Source organism: Mustela nivalis (genome assembly GCF_964662115.1).
Source record: "Mustela nivalis genome assembly, chromosome: 1".
Lineage (NCBI taxonomy): Eukaryota > Metazoa > Chordata > Mammalia > Carnivora > Mustelidae > Mustela > Mustela nivalis.
In genome coordinates this window covers 203,871,032-203,892,448 of record NC_139020.1, presented here as the reverse complement: position 1 = coordinate 203,892,448, position 21,417 = coordinate 203,871,032, and the positions used below count along the sequence as shown (strand labels likewise).

General features: G+C 45.6%; 1 protein-coding gene across 4 annotated transcripts; it reads right to left on the bottom strand.

The window, feature by feature from the left end:
- Positions 1–1,429: 1,429 nt before the first annotated feature.
- LOC309847552 (olfactory receptor 10H2-like) lies at positions 1,430–21,417 on the bottom strand. Of its 4 annotated transcripts, none has more exons than XM_082698072.1 (7): positions 21,273–21,398; positions 20,828–20,935; positions 20,251–20,304; positions 20,065–20,154; positions 17,618–17,769; positions 16,647–16,750; positions 5,257–5,341 (listed from the first exon to the last, which is right to left on the bottom strand). In XM_082698072.1, exons 1-7 carry the CDS (start codon positions 21,352–21,354, stop codon positions 5,326–5,328), a joined length of 606 nt encoding a protein of 201 aa, XP_082554198.1. In that variant the 5' UTR covers positions 21,355–21,398; the 3' UTR covers positions 5,257–5,325. The 4 variants fall into 4 exon arrangements, with proteins under 4 accessions (XP_082554196.1, XP_082554195.1, XP_082554198.1 ...); XM_082698071.1 differs by lacking the exon at positions 5,257–5,341 and adding an exon at positions 13,155–15,284 and having other exon boundaries at positions 21,273–21,417; XM_082698070.1 differs by lacking the exons at positions 17,618–17,769; positions 21,273–21,398 and having other exon boundaries at positions 1,430–5,341.

Below are 21,417 nucleotides of genomic sequence, written 5' to 3'. Positions count from 1 at the left end.
TTTGATTTGAGTTTCCCTGATGGCTAATGATGATGAACATTTTTTCATGTGTCTGTTAGCCATTGTACGTCTTCTCTGGAGAAGTGTCTGCTCACATCTTCTGCCTATTTTTTTACTTGATTTTTGGATGTTGAGTTTGAGGAGTTGTTTATCAATCTTGGATACCAGCCTTTTATCTGTAGTGTCATTGCAAATATCTTCTTCCATTCTGTGGGTTGCCTCTTTGTTTTGTTGACTATTTCCTTTGCTGTGCAGAAGCTTTTTATCTTGATGAAGTCCCAAGAGTTCATTTTTGATTTTGTTTCTCGTGCTTTTGGAGACATGTCTTGAAAGAGGCTGCTCTGACCACTGTTGAAGAGGTTACTTTAGGTTATCCTAGGTATCCTAGTATCCTAGTATCCTAGGATTTTGATGGATTCTTGTCTTACATTGAGGTCATTCATCCATTTTGAGTTTATCTTTGTGTACAGTGTAAGAGAATGGTCGAGTTTCATACTTCTACATATAGCTGTCCAATTTCCCCAGCACCATTTATTGAAGAGACTGCCTTTTTTCCATTGGATATTTTCCCTGCTTTGTCAAAGATAATTTGACCACATAGTTGAGGGTCCATATCTGAGCTTTCTACCCTGTTCCATTGGTCTATGTGTCTGTTTTTGTGCCAGCATCATGCTGTCTGGTGATGACAGCTTTGTAATGTAGCTTGAAATCAGGCAACCTGTTGCCCTCAGCTTTGTTTTTCTTTTTCAACATTTCCTTGGAGATTCAGGGTCTTTTCTGGTTCCTAAATCTTTACAAATTTTAGGACTGTTTGTTCCAGCACTTTGCAAATTGTCAGTAGTATTTGGACCGGGATGGCATTGGAAGTGTAGATTACTCTGGCAACACAGGCATTTTAATGATCCATATTTTTTGAGTCCATGGGCATGGAATGTTTTTCCATCTTTTTATGTCTACTTTCTAGTTAGTTCCAGTAGAGAGGCATTCACCAGACAGATTCAGCTCAATGAGGTCATGACAATGACACATTACTAAAGGTTTCATAGGCAAATAAAGAAGAAGCCTTACAATTGATGTCACATGGAAACTCCTCCTAAAATGGCTTTTAACGCCTGTGCTCTCTCCATCTCTTTCTTTACCAGGCTCTGAGCTATCAGCTCTCTCTTTCCCTAAAGACACCATCATTACAAGCAATAAGATTTTCACCTCTCTCCCACTGTCCCCTTCCCCACACAGCAGAGTCTGCAGCCCTGTCAGGTGCAGCCACCACTTCTTTCCTTTTCTTATGTGGATATCTCTCTCTGTTCCACTGCTAACTTATGGAAATCTCTCTCCCCTCCCTTCCATACATCTTCATACCAAATGTTCCACTTAGAAATAAGTCTCTACTTACAATTTCAAAGGTTGGGAAATTATAAATAACAAGCCATTTTTTGTTGTTGTTGGAACAAATTGCCTTTTTACTTCCTCTTTACAAGTTTTTAGGAATAAAAAGACACTATGTTAAAAGTGTTGAATGTAGTATGATACCCAACATGTAGTGTATACTCATATGGTAACTATTATTAGTTTTTACCATTGCCATACCAGCAGCCCAAGAGCCAGAAATAATATTCCTGTTAGCTAATTGAGTCTGAATAATATATATGCCCACACACATACGGTGACTCCCTTTTCCCCACAATATTATATAATCACAGGCTGGGAGCATTGATGGAAGTTCACACAGGGTCAGTTTCAAGGAGAATGCAACCACACTGAACCAGTCAAGTCCTAGATTCAGCCCCTACATCATGGTATATACAAAATTAATTCAAAATAGATCAAAGGCCTGAATGTAAGAGCTAAAACTATAATGTTCTTAGAGGACAACATAGCTGTGCATCTACATGATCTTGGATTAACCAACCATTTCTTAGACATGACACCAAAACCATAAGCAATGAAGGAAACAAATACATAAATTGGATGTCAACAGAATTAAAATGTTCTGTGCTATGAAGATTAACAAGAGAGTGAGCAGACAACTTATAGAATGTGAGACAATACTTGAAACTCACATATCTGATAAGGGGCTTATAACTAGAAACTATAATGAATTATTACAATTATTACATTAAAGATATAATGAATTATCTTTAACAAAAAGATAAACAAGCCAATTTTAAAGATAGGTGACATATCTCAGCAATATTTCTCCAAGAACACATAGAAATGGCCAAAAGCATGTGATGAGATGCAGAACACCATTACTTATCTGAGAAATGCAAATAAAAACCAACATGAGATACCACTTTTTACCACTCTCAATAAAAACCAACATGAGATACCACTTTTTACCACTTTAAAAAGTTAGTTATAGATAGCTATAACTAACAGGACAGGTAATAACAAATGTTGGCAAAGATGTGGGGAAATTTGAATCCTACTACATTGCTGGGGGAAATATAGATGGGTGCAGCCACTTTGGGAAACAGCCTGGAACTTGCTTTGAAAAATTAAACGTAGAGCTACCATTGGATCCAAAAAAATCCACTCCTTAGTATCTATGCAGCAGTATGAAACCATGTGTTTTAAAAAAGGGTACACAAATGTTCCTAGTGGTATTATTCAAAATGGTAAAAAGTGGAAAAACTGAGAAGTTCAGCAAGCGAAAAAGAAACAGATGAAATACAGTGTGTCCCATTAACAACAGTAGCTAAACTATGCAGAGAGCCCCAATGTCTACTGAGTGATGAATGGAGAAGGAAGATGTGGTATGTACATATACACAGGAATATTACTCAGTCATCAGAAATGTGAAATCTTGCCATTTGCAACAACATAGATGGAGCTAGAGGGTATTATGCTAAGCAAAATAAGTCAGAGACAGACAAATACCATATGATTTCACTCGTATAGGGAATTTAAGAAAAAAAAAAAAACATGAAAGTATGGAAAGGGGTGGGGAGGAGAGAGGGAAACAAGCCATAAGAGACTCTTAATGATGGAGAACAAACTGAGGGCTGATGGAGGGAGGTGGGTGAGGGATGGGCTAGGTGGCTGAGGAATATTAAAGAGGACCCTTGTGATGAGCACTGGGTGTTGTACGTTAAGAGAAGAACCACTTCTACTCTAGAAACCAAAATTTCTTTGGATGTTAACTAACTAAAATTTAAATTAAAGAAAAGAAAGAAAGGAAATATTTTGTATGTCCATACAATAGAATAGCATTTGGCAATAAAAAGGAAAGAAGGTCTCATATATCTACAACATGAAGGAATCTTGAACACATTGTACTAAGTGAAAGAACTCAGTCAAAAAGACGACCTAATGTAATTCCATTTATATGAATGTTCCAAACAGGCAAAGCGGATGAGCAAGTCATGGGGATGAAAAGTACAGCGTAGGGAATGTAGGCAATCGTATTTGAATGGCATTGTGTGGCGTCAGATCACTATGTTGTACAATCGAAATTAATGTAACTTAGCATAATCCAGAGAAAGACAATATATGATTTTACTTATATGTGGAAAATTAGGAGAAAGAAGGGGAAAATGAAGGGGGAGAAATCAGAGGGAGAGGTGAACCATGAAAGACTATGGACACCAGGAAACTGAGGGGTCTGAGAAGACAGGGGTAGGGCGATGGGTAAGCCAAGTGATGGGTATTAAGGAAGGCACATTTTGCGATGAGCTATGGGTGTTATATGCAAACAAAAAATAATGGAACACTATATTAAGAAAATAAAAGAAACTAAGGTAGCATTGTGTGACAACTATACATCATTTAAACATTTTTAAACAATATTTTCTGAAAAAAAAGTGGTTTCCTACAGCTAGGGGTTATGGGAATTTACTGAGAATTGGAGACTGAATGTGTGGGGGTTTCCTTTTGGGGTGACAAACATGTTTCAAATTGATGGTCGTGATGATCACATAACTCTGAGTATACTAAAGACCAAATGAATTGTGTACTTTAAATGGGTAAATTTAATGGCATGTGCATTATATCTCAGGAAAGCTGTTTGATTACAAATAAAACTAATATCCAAGACACAAATCAAAGGAGGAAGAAGAAGTAAGGCTCACATTTATTGAGCACCTGCTATGTCCTGCGTGCCGTCACACTTCTTTAGCAATCATACTCGGTAGTCACTGTTAACCCCATTGTACAGATGGGGATATGGTCATCCTTCTACCTTCTTCTAACACCACCTTCACACTGGCCACTTAGATGCTGGAGGAATAGAGTTTGTTGAGGAAAGTCTTCCTCATGGCAGTCTTTAGCTCCTTGTTCCTGAGACTGAAGATGATGGGACTGAGGAAGGGCGTGAGGACCGTGTAGGTGATGGCCATCAGGGTCTTACTTTCCTGGGAGTGAAGACCCTTGGGCTTGAGGTAGATGACAGAGGCAAAGCCATAATGCACAATGACCACAATAAGGTGGGAAGCACAGGTGGAGAAGGCTTTGTGCCTGCCCTCAGCAGAGGGGATCTTCAAGATGGCGGCCACAATTAATGTGTAGGAGAGGAGGATGAGGAGAAAGCAGCCCAACAATACAGTGATGCACATCAGCCCCACACCCAGGGCCACTATTGGTACATCAGTTCCACAGGCCAGCTTCAAGAGAGGGGGCACATGACATCCAAAATGCTGGATTTTATTGGGTCCACAGAAGGTGAGATGGAAGATTGCTGTGGTCACCACCATCCCTTGGACTAAGCCACCAGCCCAAGACCAGGTCACCAGGCAGGTGCAGCCCTGGGGGCTCATGAGCACGCTGTAGCGCAATGGGTGGCAGATGGCCACATACCGGTCGTAGCCCATGACGGTGAGCAGGAAGGAGTGGGTGAAGCCAAATGTGAAGGAGAAGAACATCTGGCTGGCACAGGCTGCAAAGGCAATGGTGCGGCGGGAGGAGAGCAGGTCGGCCAGCAGGCGCGGGGTGATCGTCAAGGTGTAGAAGATCTCAGAGATGGACAGTGCACACAGGAAGAGGTACATGGGTGTGTGCAGGCTGCGCTCGCTCCAGACAGTGGCCATGATGAGCAGGTTCCCCAGCAGCGTGAACAGGTACATGAGCAGGAACAGCAGGAAGAAGATGGGCAGGAGATGAGGTGGGAAGGTGGAGAAGCCCACGAAGATGAATTCAGACACGGAGCTGTGGTTTAGGGCCAGAGTGGCGGCCATCCCTGGGTGGGCAGAGAGCGAAGGCGGCCTGGTGGGCAGGAGCTCCGGGTCCAAACTGAGCCTGGCCCAGGAGGACTTCTGGGGGTGGGGGCAAGGAGCCCTCACCCTGCAAAACATGAGCAGTCCCTCCGCCACCCGACGTTCATGATGACTGTCAGAGCACCTGGGAACTGAGGGGGATTCACAGAAGATCATGAGCCTCAGGTGTGTAAGGCAGGCCCTGGAGCATAGTAAGAATGCAGTAAAAAATAATGCTGATAATAATAATTACAACTACTGTTATTACTATTATTGACTCCATGCACACCACCTGTCTTTCCTGCCTTTGAGCATGCTGGCCACTTCATGCTTTTCTCCAACTCTGTGATTCCAAATCCTTCCCAATTTTAAGTGCAAACTACTCCCTAATTGCTATCGTCAGCTGGAGGGCACCTCTCCTGTGTGGCATGGAGAGGATGTAGGCTCTGTTTAATTGTCAGCATTGTCCCTACTGGCATTCTGGGAACATGGAATAATATTCCTTATTCCACAGGGCTGTAGAGGCACTAAGGTGAGGTGTGCATATTCAGCTCTTAGGTACTAATGTTGCTGTGTGGTCCTACTTGTTTGAGTCCCCCACAGGGATGTGGCACTGACCAGCATCATCAGATCACATTCTCCAACCCCTGCTGGGCACTCTATCTCTGGTCAGGTACCAGTGCAATTCACTGAATCTCCTCAAGCCGTACCCACTCTCCCGTCCCCAACTGCCTGCTTCGTGGAGCAACCAAGGCTCACAGCTGTGGGATCTCTCATACCCTTCTCTAAGAGGCAACAGACTCACATCTGCCCCAGCTCCCTGTGAGGACAACTCTCCTTCCAAGCATCTGCTCCATCCTGGGTTACTTCTCTGTCTTTCTGGCTCTCTGTCTTCCTCTCTATGCCACCAACAGACGTGATGCAAAAATGCAACACCTTTTTAACAATGCAGGATGGATCAACCGATGAATGGATAAACAAAAAGTGGTATATCCGTATGATGGAGTATCTTTGAGGCATACAAAAGCATGAAGTACTGACACACATTACAACATGCTGAGACAATATGCTGAGTGAAAGAAGCCAGCCGCAAAGAGCACATATTGTATGAGTTCATTTATTTGAAATATGCAGAATAGGTAAACGCATCGAGACAGAAAGCAGATTAGCGGTTGCCAGGGACCAGGAGGAGGATGGAATGGGATTGAATTTTAATGGGTTGTAGATTTCCTTCAGGGGTGGCGAAATGTCTTGGACCTAAACAGAGATGCTGGTGGCCCAACACTGGGAATGTCCTAAATGGCACTCAGTTGTGCTAGAAGTGGAGAAATTGGAACTCTGTGCATTGTTGGTGGGACAGCACAGTCATGCAACAGTATGGAAAACCGTAAGAATAGTTTTCCATTCATAAACTAAAAATTAGAAATAGAACTACCTATGCCTCAGGCATCCCACTTCTGGATGGATATGCAAAAGTGGCATAAGCAGAGTCTGAGAGACATATTTGTCTCCTGCTCAGAACAGTACTAGCCACAAAGGCCTGAGGTGGGAAAAAAACTCATTGTTCATTGGTGGATGGATGGATAAACAAGTTGTGAGATATCCGTACAATGGAATATCATTCAGCCTTGAAAGGGAGGGAATCCTGCCTCAGGTTATTACACCAATGAAGCTTTATACTATGTGGAATCAGCCAGTCCCGAGAAAGGAGAAATCCTGTATGATCCCACCTATCTGAAGTCCCTAAATCAGTCAAATCCATAGAAACAAAGTAGAATGGAGGTTGCCAAGGGCTACAAGGAGTGGGAAATGGAGAGTTTTGTCTAATGGGTATAGAGTTTCTGATTTGCAGGGTGACCTGAGTTCTGCAGATCAATTACAACAACGTGAATACACTTAACACCACTGAACTGCATACTTAAAATGGTTGGGGTCAACCTGGTGATTCACAGACCTGTACCCCTGGGGATAAAAATATATGTTTATAAAAAATAAAAAAAAATTTTTTTTAAATGGTTGGGGTCATAAATTTTCTGTTGTGTGTTTTTTACACAACAAAGAAGGAACACATGCTGCGTCATAAATGAACCTTGAAAACATTCTGCTATGTGAAATAAAGCCAGGCAAGAAAGGTTGTCTGAAGAAAGGATTGTCTGCTTCCGTTAATATGAAATACCAAGGATAGGCAAATTCATAGACACAAAAAGTAGATTAGGGGTTGGGGGAAGCTGGAGCCTGGGCAGGGGGGGATGGAGAAGTGACTACTAATGAAGGCAGTGTTTCCTTTTGGGTGATGAAAATATTTGACAGCTAGAAAGGAGTGGTAATTGCACAACATCTGTCAATGTGCCAAATGCCTATGATTTGAACAATTCAAAAAGGTTAATTCTTTATTATGTGAATTGGGCCCATTTTTTTTCTTTTAGAAAGCAAACGAGGCTTCCTCGGCGCTCCTTTACTTCTGAGTTGTCTCTCCCTTGATTCACAGCCCAGCCCATCCCCAGAAAGACAGAGAGTGAGTGTCTAGGGCCAGAGGGCAGAGGAAGAACCCATCACCTGCCCTTAAGCCTACCTGTGCCTTCCAGGGCAGACACTGAGCCTCTGCCCAAGTGTGTGTAAGAACAGAAGGAGAAGCACCTCACAACAGCTCTTCTCAGGGGTGGGTGGCCTCCTGTCTCACAGACTGGGATCTGGGTGCCCCCTGTGTCTCACAAACACCTCCTTGTGGGCGGTCCCACACCTCCACATACCTGCATTCTCCTTGCCACCCATCCCCACAGGTGCAGCTGCCTTAAGCTCTCACACCAGATAGGCACCCAGCAGGCCCACAGGCACCTGAGCCCTGCCATCAGCCCTGCACACTCACACAGATGCAGAGACCTCGCTGCGCGGATGGACCCACACAACAGCAGAGTCTTGGACACAGGCATAGCTGCAGGTGCACACAGACCTACACTCTCACAGTAGGACACAGCACAAGCAGGAAGATGGTGACTAACGCTGGTGTCTCTGACACACAACCTTCCCGCTGAGATCTGCAGAGACAGCCAGAAAGTGCACAGGACTCTCATGGACTCCCGCGCGCACACAGCCCAGCCTGGATGCGCGATTCCGGATTAGAGGTCTCCGCCCAGGCACTATTTGCTTCAGACTTCGTTGGGCCCAGTTCCGGGTCCCAAGATCCACCCCAATATTCTTATTACCCACAGTCTTTCTCTGCATCCCGCGCTTGCATCACCTCCTCCTCAAAGACACCCAGGGGCACACACTCGCCTCTGTTGTTGGCAGCCGAGAGCAGTCTGGGGGCGTCGCAGGGGAAGCCCGGGGTCCCCTCACTGGCACTCAACACCAAGAGCTCAGAAGTGGGGTGGGCAGGGCGGGAGGCTGCACCTGCACTTTATCTAGCTGTATTCCAAAGTGGCATTCCAAAGGCTTCCCAGGAGGAGGTGCGCTGCTGACTCAGCTTGTGGGCGGGGCCAACCTCAGGCCTCAGAGTTGGGCGGGGAGGGACTCGGGGGACTTCCAGAGGCTTCCCTGAGACCCACTGTACCTGCAGCCGCCAAACTTTCCCTGAGGCCTCCCAGCTGGGCTGTGCAGAGGATGGTTAAGTCTGGAGATGGAGGTGACAAGACAGAGGAAGAAATCCAGCAGGAGGCTGGCGACCCTCCCCTACTCTCTGAGCATAGTCCTTTATTCTCATGCGTGCTGGCCTGGGCACACTCCATTCCCAATGCTCAGGCTCCATCCACACCCCACAAACAGGTAACCTGGGCTCTCTCAGACAGGAAAGTGCAGGTTCTCAGAGCTTTAGTGAGGAAACCGTGGGACCCAGGCCCTGGGACTGGTCCAGAAGAGCTGCTGTCTGGCCTCCACAGAAGCAGAAGTGTTGGGCCAGAGATGGGATCTCTAAGACATGGCCCTGCTCTGGACCCAACTGCCCAGGCTGAGGTCTTAGAGAGGAAGGAGGCGGTGCCAAGCCATCACAGTTACCCACAGCCAGACTTGCCTTGCGCTTGAGGAACAGTGCAACTCAGTGTCCACTCACCTCCCACTCCCCGTGTCCAGTCCCCCTGCATGGTGTGAACACATTTGACCTAGAACACAGCAAAGTCTCAGTTCAGCCGCTTCTTCCATCCCTGCCTGGAGGGGGCGCTGTGACCCTGGATAAGGAGCTTGGCCTCTCTGGGCCTCATTTTCTATGAAATGGGGTGGAATGATAGGAAGAGACACAACCTGTATAAAGAGCCTGGCACACAGTAGGTGTGTGGTCTACCACCCTCAGCACCCATATCCACCTTTTCTTGAACTGTGGGCACCGTGCTTTCATTTTTCTCACAGGTATTTCTTGTGCACCTACTGTGTGCCAAGCAGTGTGTGGTCACTGGAGATAAAATGACCAATAACCAAAGTCCCTTTGAAGCACAGCCTTGTAGCTTTTTTTTTTTTTTTTTTTTTTGTATACATACAGGTGCCTTGTAGCTTTGCTCAGCTGTTCTGTCAGGCAGGATTCAGGCATTTCTGGTTCTCTGCACTGGGTCTGATGTAGGGGTGACCAAGATATATTGTCCTAGTTGTTTCCTACCCTAGACATTCATCAACCCCTGCTGCGTTCTGGAATCTTTACTCACAGCTGCAGATGGAGAGATGGGTCAGACCCAGCCAATCACCAAGAGTAATGTCTTGCACCTACTTCTCTACACGACACTGCACTCCTGACCCCAGGAATGTGGAGGCAGTTTCCTGTGAGTCTTCCATCTAACCCCAGGCTCTGGGGGAGACAAGATGGTGGGGAAGTAGGAGGAGGTGCCGTTTCAACCTGTACCCTAAAGTGAGTTGATTACTTACCAAAGAACTCCGATCACCCATGAAATCAGCCTGAGATCAGAATTATACACGTCTGGATCTCTACAGGGGCAGAAGACGCCAGTGGGCAGGTAAAGCAGAGTGGGAACGTCAGACTGATATTGGAAGATAAACAAAAGGGGGAGGGAGTCACCAGAGGCGATTGATTGGAAAGTAATACCCCTAATACGAGAGTGCCCTGCATCTGGGGGCCAGCATTAACTTGGAGACTGGTTGAAAGCCATCTGACCCCAGGCTCATGGACATGGCAGGACTCATTAAATGTCAGGGGATTTCCTTTTAGGATCTTTTTACCTCCATGGGTTTCAGGGAAGTCACTGGGCCTGTAGCGTCCTGAGAGTCTACTGCACCTTCATGACATTTATCTCCAAGGATATGAATGATTTCAGCATTTGCCTGTCTCTCCCTCCTTGCCTGGTAGCCTTAAGTGTTAGCACTTAGGTCCAGTCACTCTCCATCTCTAGCACAAACTAGAACACCATGAATGTGTACAGCACAATATTCAACTACAGACTGGACAGTTAAGTCAACTGAAAAACTCTCCAAATCTTTGGTCATCATCTTGCTTAAGAAGTCCTCGCTCATTTTGCTAGGTGGCAGTTTGTTGGTACATGGAGGGAGGAAGCCTCATGCTTGATCTGCTCCTTGATAACTGGGTAAAGTCAAACAGACCACACTAGCTGGTTAGTTTGATAAGCATGACTGGCCTCAACACTGTGGGCCAGATAACTCTTATCTCTGGCTGAGAAGACATCCAGCCCTAGCTAGCATGTATCCAATAGTTGTGTATACAATGCCTGAGTGCTTCCCTGGGGAGCCCACAGTGATCAGGACTGACATGCCTGCCTCTGTGCATATGACAGTAGAGGGGAGATGGTGGAAGAGAGATAGCTGAATTTAGACAAGAATATGGGATGAGTGAGGAAGGGAAGGTGGTGGGCTGTGAAAGCAGGGAAGATTGCAAGAGTTTTATGCAGAAGGGAGTATTTCAGTTGAGACTTTCTCCTCTATGAGTAGAGTGTGAGGAAAGGATGTGTCAGGTAGAAGGAACAGCACGTTCTGGGGATGCGAGGTGGGAATTTGATTGTCCCTTTCAGGAATGGAAGAAAGCCAAAGTGGCAGAGGGCTTGGACAGGAGAGGAGGAGTGAGTGGCTCAAGATGGTTTAAAGCCAAACAGGGATCCAAGCAAAAGGACCCTACTCCATAACCCTACTGCCACAGGATGGAACTCATCTACAGGAGATACTGGCTATGATACACACAAGAGGGTAGATGGGTTCCTGTGACGTCTGTCACATAGTCACTCCTGAAAAGTCGATTTCAGATAAATTAGGGGTGAGCCATTCCTATTTCAGGAGGATTTTGCAGCTCATCTAATTTCTCTAGTGTTGTAATGAGAGGTGAGTTTGTTTTCTCAGCAGTTTTATTGACCACCTATTAGGTGCCCAGCTATGAGCATACAATATTAAGCTAATTCAGACTGGTCCTACCCTCTCAGGGCTGTTAGTCTGTGGGGAAGGATCAAAGGTGTTATCAGGTAATACTATAATGCAATGAAGTGACCATTACTGTGGAATTAGAAGCCTCAGCTGCTCCCAAAGCTCTGGAGACGTTTGTCCCTATTTGTGCCCAGCAGCATGCAGTGTTCACAATAGCCACTTGGCACCATGTGGTTTGTGGGCAATGGTTCTGCCATGGTGCGTGTTGTAGACCTCAGCCACTTTGAACTCCAAGAATCTGTTGCATGGGTCAAGAAATGATCACCTCCATTTCCCACCAACTTCTCTTGGTGCTAATGCAACACCAAGTCTGAGCTTGAAATTAAGTGGTAAAACACTCTGGGGACCATTCCTCTGGAGTGAGCCGAACTTACCTAGCCTTGAGGTGTGTATTGAAACTCATCTGCCTGCAGGTCTGTGGCCAATCCTTAGGGACTCTTTAAATTCCACGAAGGAAGTGGAGGTGTTGAATTGTGTGCCAACTTTTAATGAGTTCCCAGCTGTCACTTAAAATCTTGAGACTTGTTCAGTAATGACCATGGTCTTGGCTTCTAGGGATTGGTATGCCAGCTGGGATTGGCAGGCTGTGCACAGAAGGGGTCCCATTGTGCTCTTTCATGCCTTTGACTGACTCCTGATGAGCCTAACTCAGTTCACCTCTCTGTGTCCTCCAGGAAGGGAGCCCAGGGGCCCTGGCAGACGGGCTCTGAGGCATGGGAGCAGGGCTGGAAGTGGTGGATTCAGACAATTCTCCTAATCTCCTGCTACCCCAAGACATCACCTCCACTGAATTCTCTGGGGGCTTTTTGTTTGCTTCTTTAAACAAAGACTAACTAGACACCAGTGTGAACTGTTCAGCTCTCCTGAGGTTCTTTAGCACAGATTGTTAGGCAAAGAGAGACTTGCAGGTAGTAGCTTGGGTGGCTCTATGCCTCAGGGTACTGACTCACATCAGACAGACTCAAGTGGAAATCCTGGCGAGCCACTTCTGGTTGTGGGACCTTGGTGCAATGACTGGATCTCTCTGATTCTCTGTCTGAAAATGGGGACACCAATAGTAATAGCACCTGCCTAATGTATAAGCTGTCTGGTACTTAGCAAATGTTCAGGAAATGCTCGGTACTGTTCTTTCTTTCTTTCTTTCTTTTTTTTTAGTACTGTTATTTCATCACTGAGGAGAGCCCTGTAGCAGCTTGGGTCCAGTGAATAGAATCAGTTCACTGTCTACCTACCTTACCCTATGCCTTTGGAACTTTTCCATCCATTCGTCCATCAAACATTATTGAGTGATTTCTATATTCCAGGCTCTGGAATTTTAAATACACAGCAACCAAGTTGAGGTTTCTTCTAGTTTTATGAAAATACGAGTTAATGATTCATAGAAATAAATGCTAATTTCCAGAAAATGGATTTGTGTTTGCAGTTCTTGGGCCAGATATAGCATAGAGTGGAGAAATAAATTGATATTATATCAGAGTCAGGGTGAACTGTGACAAAACTATTTTCCTGGATTTGAACTCGTCCCCAGTGAGGATCAGGTCCCACAGTTGTTTGTTCAAACCTACCGTCATGAGCATGCTATGGAAGCACATACATATGTTGTGTCTTTCCATTATGTCAGCTTTATTCCGTCATAAAGCAAGGTTAACATAATTGTAAAACATTTTCAGGATCCCGAATTCACTGGTATTTTACTACATATTTAACTTGGCTTCACACACGTCACACAAAGCAAAGCACAAGACAAAGTGGTACCACAACCCAGAAACAACAGGGGTAAGAAGTCAGGAAACCAAATGCAAAGTCAGCCTGTGAGCATGCACTCAGGAGGAGTCTTTGGTCTGTAGTGGGTCAGCTCTCTGCCCTCCTGCTTATTATGTTCAAACAATGGAGGACCTCTGTTGCGTTCAGAGATCAGTCATGCAGACTTTTTGCAGGCAATTGCCTTTTTTGGTGTGGTCAGATGTGAAAGTGCAGCGTTTGGATTTTCTGACAGTTTGTTGCAAAAATGCTCCTTTTTAAAAGGAGTTTAATCAGTCTTGGGCCTCGGTTCAGCTGGTTACCAGATCTGGAAGCCATCCGCTTGTGTGGTTTCAGCGATATCTGGTCTAAGCAGCAGCACCCTTAGCTGCTTATGTCAATGCTTGGCATAAGTTACTTCTTGACATGAGTGGCTCCATCTTGCTCTGTTCACCTGTTCTATCAGCTCCCCCTCTGCCACAAACTACAAAGCCCCAGGAAGGCATCCTGGTAACAGGTGTGTCTATCCCAGTTCTTAATCACTCTGTTTGCCATGTTATATGTACTTATGAGTTTTTACTCACTACAGCAATTGCAAAATGCATCCTGAAAAAGCACATGGTTTGACCTATTTCACCAAATCATCATGAGACATCTGGTCTACCTGCATTTTTACAATAGCTGAACTTCAGCGAAACTTTCTGAGCAAAGAGCAAGACCCATTCTTAGTTTCTGACAGCTCATCTCCATGGTCCTAGAAGAGAATTGCATTTTGTGTTTCTCTTCTCTGCATCAAGGATACAGATGTGCATCTCATTCCCATAAAGTTTCAGATTTAAGGAAAGAGATAGCAGGGACCAAATTGGTGTTTTACCTAATTCAAAATAGCATTTGTTGGAGAACAATTGTTCCGACAGACCCAAGCTTTGTTGTGACATGTCTATGTAACCATGAGTGAAAGATGTATAAGTAAGTGAGCCTGGGCCAGGTCCAGGGAATGGCCATAACTACTCCTAATGGCTGATGCCTTCTCAATGATCTTCTCAATGATCTCGGTCTCAGGAATCCAGGCTTGCAAATGTGGAGGAAACTCACATAGGTTTTGGAATTAACAGAAGGGGGTCAGACACACTTAAGGGATTGAAGGATTTTTTTAAATGGGATAGAGATCCACTGCATCTGTACAATATAGACCATAAAATTTAATGAAGGTCTCTAAGAGGAAAACAAGAGTCAGACTCTGAGTACACCATATACATGGTACCAGGTGATTTGGGCCCAATGAAGGAATAGAAATGAAACTTGGTCTTCTGTATTGGTCAGTTTAGGTTAAGTATCATGGCCTCAAAATCATGGTGTCTGATAACCACAGAGCTCCATGTCTTTGTCATGTTTATGGTCATTGCAGGCCAGCAGAAGCTCCGCCTGAGGGGATCTTCTTCATTGCAAATTTGAAGAAGTTGCCCTCTCTGGGAAGAGCTGGTCTTGTGGCAAGAGCAAAATAAAGATGGAAGAACCACATAAAGCTCTTAAGATTCCTGCTTATTTGTGGCACATGTCAATTCCCAACACACTTCGTTGGCCCAAGCATAATCATGGCTGAGTCTGGCCTTAATGGGAATTAAGAATTATAATCCTCCTGCAGGGATGAGCCCTGCTTCTGGGGTACTTCCTCCATTCAGCAGAAATCAGGAAAGGAAAGAAAGGGTGAGCAAGCACAATGCCAAGAGAGGGATACTAGGCTTTGGAGAAAGGTCTTTTATTGTTGCCGTTGTGAACTCAGAACCCAGAAAAGAAAAGGCTGTGTAGCATGGGATCTACATTATCCCAGGGTGTGGATATAAGGGCTTGGGTCAGCAGTTCTGGCGCCTCTCACAAATGAAAGCAAATCTCCCTAATTCACAAGAGATGTCACTCCATTGTCCATAGCTTTGCATCAGCATGCAGGCTGGGGCAGTTATATTATCATGTGGTTCCTTGGAGTTCCAGTTGCTGTAAAGAGATGCCCACAAAATCCCTGAGTAGATGGGCCAGTGCCTGAGCAATCCCAGCCCTGTTTTCTATGAATGAGGGCCTTGCCCTGAGGGTCTTGAGGCCTCCAAAGAGTCATTTCTCGAGCCCATCTTCCAGTAGGCCTCTGGCCAACCCATTCCCATTTCTTTTTTTCTGAGTGGAGAAATGGATCTCAAATGAGAGTGGAGGTAGGCAACAGTCTTCAGAGAAGCTGAGGATCTCCAAGTTCTGGGACCACTCTCTTGATTGCATCATCCCATGGACCCTCTCCCCCTCTCTGAAGAGCATTTACTCTGAAGTCAGATTTTACCCAGTCCAAGATCTAGCTCTGCCCTAAGCTACTTACTTAATTTCTGAGTCACTGTTTTCTTCTTTTGCAAAATGGGAGCACATTCTGAGGATGTGATGACCAGTGCATTGTAAGATATACTGTATGTGCTCAGACAGCAGATGAGTTTACAAAGGAGATGAATTCTGCCCTTAGCCTGGAGCCATCAAGGGCAGTTTGCCAGACAGGGAAAGGTGATGCTAGCAGATGGAAACATCCAAAGAAAAACAAAGAGTGTGGGGTGGGGCGGGTAACCTCCAGGCAGAAATCTGGGTTCAATATTGTCTCCACCAAAAAGATATGCCCACATCCTAACCCCAGGAATCTGTGAATGTGACCTTATTTTGGAAAAAGATCTTTGCAAATGAAATTAAGTGAAGGATATTGAAATGAGATCATCTTGTATTAACGGAGTGAACCCTAAATCCAATGACAAGTGTCCTTATAAGGGACAGAAAAGAGAAGACAAGGGGAAGGGAACAGTGTGTGGCCCCAGAGACCAAGATTGGAATGATGGGCCTCTGAGTGGCCAGAAGCTGGAGGAGGCAGGTGAAGATCCCTTCCTACAGTCTTTGAAGGACATGCAGCCCTGCTGACATGTCGGTTTGGGACTTCTGGCCTCCAGAACTGTGAAAGAATAAGTTTCTGTTGTGTTAAGCCACACAGTTTGTGGCTCTTTCTTACAGAGTCCATTATAAACTCATCCAGTTGACAACTGCTGCATTGTTATACTCCTGAGGAGGCCCAACCTGCATATTAGCACCTTCAAGGTTCTGAGAAGTCCTGCAACATTGAATCTATCATTTCTCAATCATGTAAATTGGAATACTCTCCCCAAGTAACAAAATAACAATAGCTGGTCTGGTAGAAAGTGTGGCATGTTGTTTGGGAGGTGCTGCAGGTAAATAGTGAGTGGTCATCAACTCACTCATCAAAAGCCCTGCCAGTCTCTTGGGGGTAGGGGACTGTCGTGGATGATTAGGGGCACCTGCCTTGCAGACAGGGAGACTCACGTGTAGGTGGGAGTTGAGCCATCCATCCACTTGTGGTTGCCTTTCTGGCCCTCTTTGAAAAGGCCTATCCAGGATGTCACCTGCCCAGTTGTTGTCAGGAAGTCCTAGAAGGAAAAAGGCATATTGTGACGTAAAATTCCATCAAAGCTGAAAGGACAGAGGTTGGAGTGTCTGGGGTTTTCAAGAGGACTAAGGTACAGAGGAGCTCTCAGGTGGGCAGCAGACAGAGACAGCCATGCACAGTACTTTATATCCTGATGTAAACTCCAGACCCACTATGAGCATATTGTATGTCTTCAAACAAGTAACCCACCCCTTGGTGTCCCCATCTGTACAAAGCAAAGAAGATTCTCCACCTCCTAGTATATCCTCCAGATCAGAAGAATCAATTGTGTGAGGTATATGTATGTAGAAAGAAGTACTGGACAAATACTGGCTGTGAATGTTTCTTAAGGTCAATTCATGACAGAACAAGGGGTTTCATCTGTAGGCCATAGAAATATCTCTGGCTGGAAACCCAACTCCAAGGACATTCTTGATGCCCTACTTCGAGCCAAGCCTTGTTCCTGAGATGGTTTAGATCCAGCCCCAGGCTTATAAGCAGGCAAACCTGATGCAGTGTGAAGTTCTATGATAAAACCTCTGATAATGTCATGAGAGAATATGGAGAAGGGATGTTTGCATTGGGGTTTTGACAGGTGAGTAAAAGCTGTCCACACAGATAGCAAGAGTAAGAGTGCTCCAAGCAGAGGGACCTAATGGATCAGAGCTTGGAGGCAGGACCACAGAGCAGAGAGTCCCTTCCCTGCATGTCATAGCAGTGAGGTTGGGTAGAGGCAAGAGGAGGCAGGTCTTGAAGAGCATACTAGAAGTGTTGTGCTAGATCCCAAAAGAGACAGAAATATGAACCCCCAAATTCTTTTATAATACCTCCCCCACCCTGCTAAGATTCTGGTTTTCCCTTTTTCCACCTGCTCTGTTCGACTGTTGATGACAACCAGGTGAGCTTGCTTCTGGACACAAGAATCATTAGCCTGGGTCCAGGTGAGCTTGTCCAGGGAGAAGAAGTAACAGGAGCCCTGAAAGACCTTCCAGCCCAGGGGGCAAGGCTCACAAGAGGTTTCTGTGGGAATGGAGCCATTAGCAAAATTGGCATGTCCAGTTTTCCATCCAGTGAAGAGCTGTGTTACCCATCACTCCCTGGTCACATTCCCAATGGCCTCCCTTTGAGCACACCCAGCATCTGGAAATTCACTACCTGGTAAGTTGGTGCTTCCCATCATTGAGTAGTATCAGAAGGAAATAGTAAAATGCTATGGATATCCTGTGAGGTGGGGAAAAGAGATCCAAAGAACACTGTGGAGTTAATATCTTACTTTTGTATAAAATAGAGGGACATGTGTTTGACATCCTCATTTGCTTGAAGAAACTCCAGAGTGGTGATTCTCAACCAGGGACAGTTCTGCCCCCAAGGGACATTGAGCAACAACTGAGACCTCTTTCAGTTTTCTTACCTCAGGTAGGGTTCTCACATGTGGTGGGTCAACAACAGAGATGATGCCAAACATCCTACAATCCACAGGACAATCCCCCACTGTCCCCCACTGCAAAGAATGATGCAGCCCCGAAGGTCAATAGTGCTTAGTTTAAGAAACTGTGCTCTAAGGGAAAACACATATAACCACATAATATAATTACAGTGGTTCCTGAGAGTTAGGTAGGAACTTGGTAGCGAGGGTTCAGGAGTGATAGAGGGGATTCTCGTCTCATTCATTTATATCCAATTAGTGAACAGACACACACACACACACACACACACACATTAATCCTTTTTTTTTTTTTTTAAGATTTATTTATTTATTTATTTATTTGACAGACAGAGATCACAAGCAGGCAGAGAGGCAGGCAGAGAGAGAGGCAAGCAGGGTCCCCGCCAAGCAGAGAGCCCGATGCAGGGCTCGATCCCAGGACCCTGGGATCATGACCTGAGCTGAAGGCAGAGGCTTTAACCCACTGAGCCACCCAGGCGCCCCAAATTAATCCTTCTTATTTGCAGATTCCATATTTGCAAATTCTCCTACTGACTCAAATATATTGGTAACCCCAAAATCAATACTTATGAAGCTTTCCTTGTCACTCACAGAGATGCATACGGCCACAAAAAGCTTGAGTCTGAGGTAAAATAACGCAAAGCTCTGCCTTCTTGTTCTACCTCTCAGACCGTACACAAGTGTTCTTTCCATGGGCTATTTTGTGCTACGATTTTCACATTTTTATGCATTCTGTCAGTGATTTTGCTGTTTAAAAAGGCTCTTGGGGTGCCTGGGTGGCTCAGTCAGTTAGAGTCTGACTTTGGCTCAAGTCATGGTCTCAGGGTCCTGGGGTCGAGCCCTGCATTGGACTCTGTGCTTAGTGGGGTAAATGCTTGTTGTTCTGCCCCTCCTCCCACTCATGCGCTCTCTCTCTCTCTCTCTCTCTCCCTCTTTCTCAAATAAATAAGTAAAATCATAAAAAACAAGATAAAATTAAAAAGACCCTCAACCCTCAAGTATAGGGCAGAAGTGCTGCCAGTGTTCCTAAATGAGCACGAAGGTTGCAATATGCCTTATCGAGAAAATGTATGTGCATTAGGTAAGTTTCTTTCAGACATGAGTTATAGTACCTCTGGCCATGAGTTGAATGCTAATGAAACAGTAGCTATTTAAACAGAAACACACAAAAACGGGGCTATGTCTTGATTGGTTGAAAAAACATTATGGCCAGAGGCTTAAATAAACCTAACACTGTTATTTCCCCTCTATGAGCAATGATTCAATATGCACCAGTTTATCATTTGCAGGGACTTTATAAAACATAGCTACATGAATAATGAGGCTTTCTTGTATATTTTGTGAATGACATCCACTCGTACAAAAGTTATATAAAAAAAGGTGTGACGCCGAGAACACCCCCCTCAGAAGCATCTGATCCCAATGGTTGTTTGGGAACAAGAAATGTGCACTGTGGAGAATTTTCCAGGACTTGTAACATGCTGCTATGAACCGACCACATTTTGTAACACATCAGTGTGTTATTAAAAGTGGCAGCTCTGGATCCTGACTGCCTGTCTTGGAGAAAATACTGTTGATTATCCCCATTTCATAGCTGAAAGAGACTGAGGCTCCGAATGGTTTAAATGGGTTGCCCAAGGTCATATGCAACCACAAGCCCAGAGAGGTCTTGCTGTCTCAAAGGTCTTGCTCTCCTGGGAGCCCTCCAATACAAATATGATCTGCTCATGTCACCTGAACTTCCTAAGAAGATCTGAAAAGCCATTGGCTTTGGGGTGCCCCTCTGAGAGCCACTGCTGTGGGCAGCCCCAGTGTTAACAGGTGCTGAAAGGAACACAGCCTCTTCCCTCACCACCTACTCTCCTTACCGTTGCCTGCCAGTACAGCCTTCATTTGTCGGAACACTTCTCCCCGGATGAAGTCCCGGTCGTGCCCAGCATCTCCTAGTCCTTGAGTTACTGGGAGGCCCAAAGAGAAACGGCTGGTGAAGGTCTTGGCAGAGAGAAGAGATACAATTGAGGGGCAGGAGGCCAAACATACTGATCCCCACTCACCTTTTTCTTTGAGTTGGAAGACTTCCTTCTGCATTTGTTTTGTCCTCTTCAGTACTGGGGAGAGGTGCAACCAGCTATCCTGGACCCCAGAACTTCCCTGGGGTCTCTCCCTGTTCCTTAAAGCCAAGGCTTTCTTGCATTCCCAGGGCAAGGCCTTCTGAGGCTCTGAAATGCCCCCCCCCATTTTTCAGATGGAGAAATTGAGGCCCAGAGAGAGAGGTAGAGGCCCTTGTCTAAGGCACCAATTAGTGAGCAGTGAGGCGGGACTTCTATTTAGGAGGTTCTGTTGAACTAGCTCTCTATGGTTGTTAGCAGGGAGCCTGGAGTTTTAGTCCAGATCAGGGATGAGCTTTGGGGAGACACTCACCAATGATTCAGACTGACTTCAGTCCATAGAGCTCCCAAATGCCTCTGAGACTGATGGGCAGGTGAGCTCCACTCTGTTATCACTATGATCCCCCTAGGGACACAGACCAGCCACCCCCGCACTGGCCTTGTAGACCTGCCTTTGCAGGTTGGGAGCTAGTGTACTTGCTTCCCTGTGGTCACCCTGTTCCCACTGGCCCACATGCCTTACCTTCAGACAGGACCACACTGGAGATAATGACCACGAGAAGCAGGATCAGGGACACGAAGAGGCAGAGATACTTCCAGGTCTTGTCCTGGGATGTCTGTCCCCCTTTCCCTGGGGGAAACCAGGTCAGCCTCCCTTTCCCCAAGGATATACACTCTCTTGCTCCCTGAGATGCCTCAGACAGTCTTCAGGAAACTGCCATATCCCCTGGGGTATTCCGGGTTCACTGCTGGACCCACCTGATAGGGAGGGCTCAGAAAAGGCTGGGAAAAAGCCCATCCTTCTAGGATAAGAAGTCATGGGGGTGACGGCCAGTGGGATGAGGAAGGGCTTCAGGAAGACTCACATCTCAGGTATTCCCTTCCTCTAATCTATGAGGAAATCAGAGCAACCCAGCACCCATCTTTTGTTGAAGTAAAGGGCCCCTGATCCCAGCTCCTTGACTCACCAGTGTTCCCCTGCTGTAGGGGGAGTTTTGTTCTCAATGCTGTAATCTCCTTGGGGTTTGGGGACTGCCTGGCTTCGGCCATGGCTGCAGTTTACTCAGCTCTGAGATTCCCCTGCCCTGCAGGGTTTTCTGAGTGATCTACCCA

Coding starts and splice junctions, on each gene's coding strand:
- LOC309847552 (XM_082698070.1), bottom strand. CDS start 16,668: ATGGCTCAACTCCCACCTACAC. Junction 5,342..16,646: donor GGCTCAACTCCCACCTACAC/GTGAGTCTCCCT, acceptor AATCCCCCTCAG/TTCCCAGGTGCTCTGACAGT.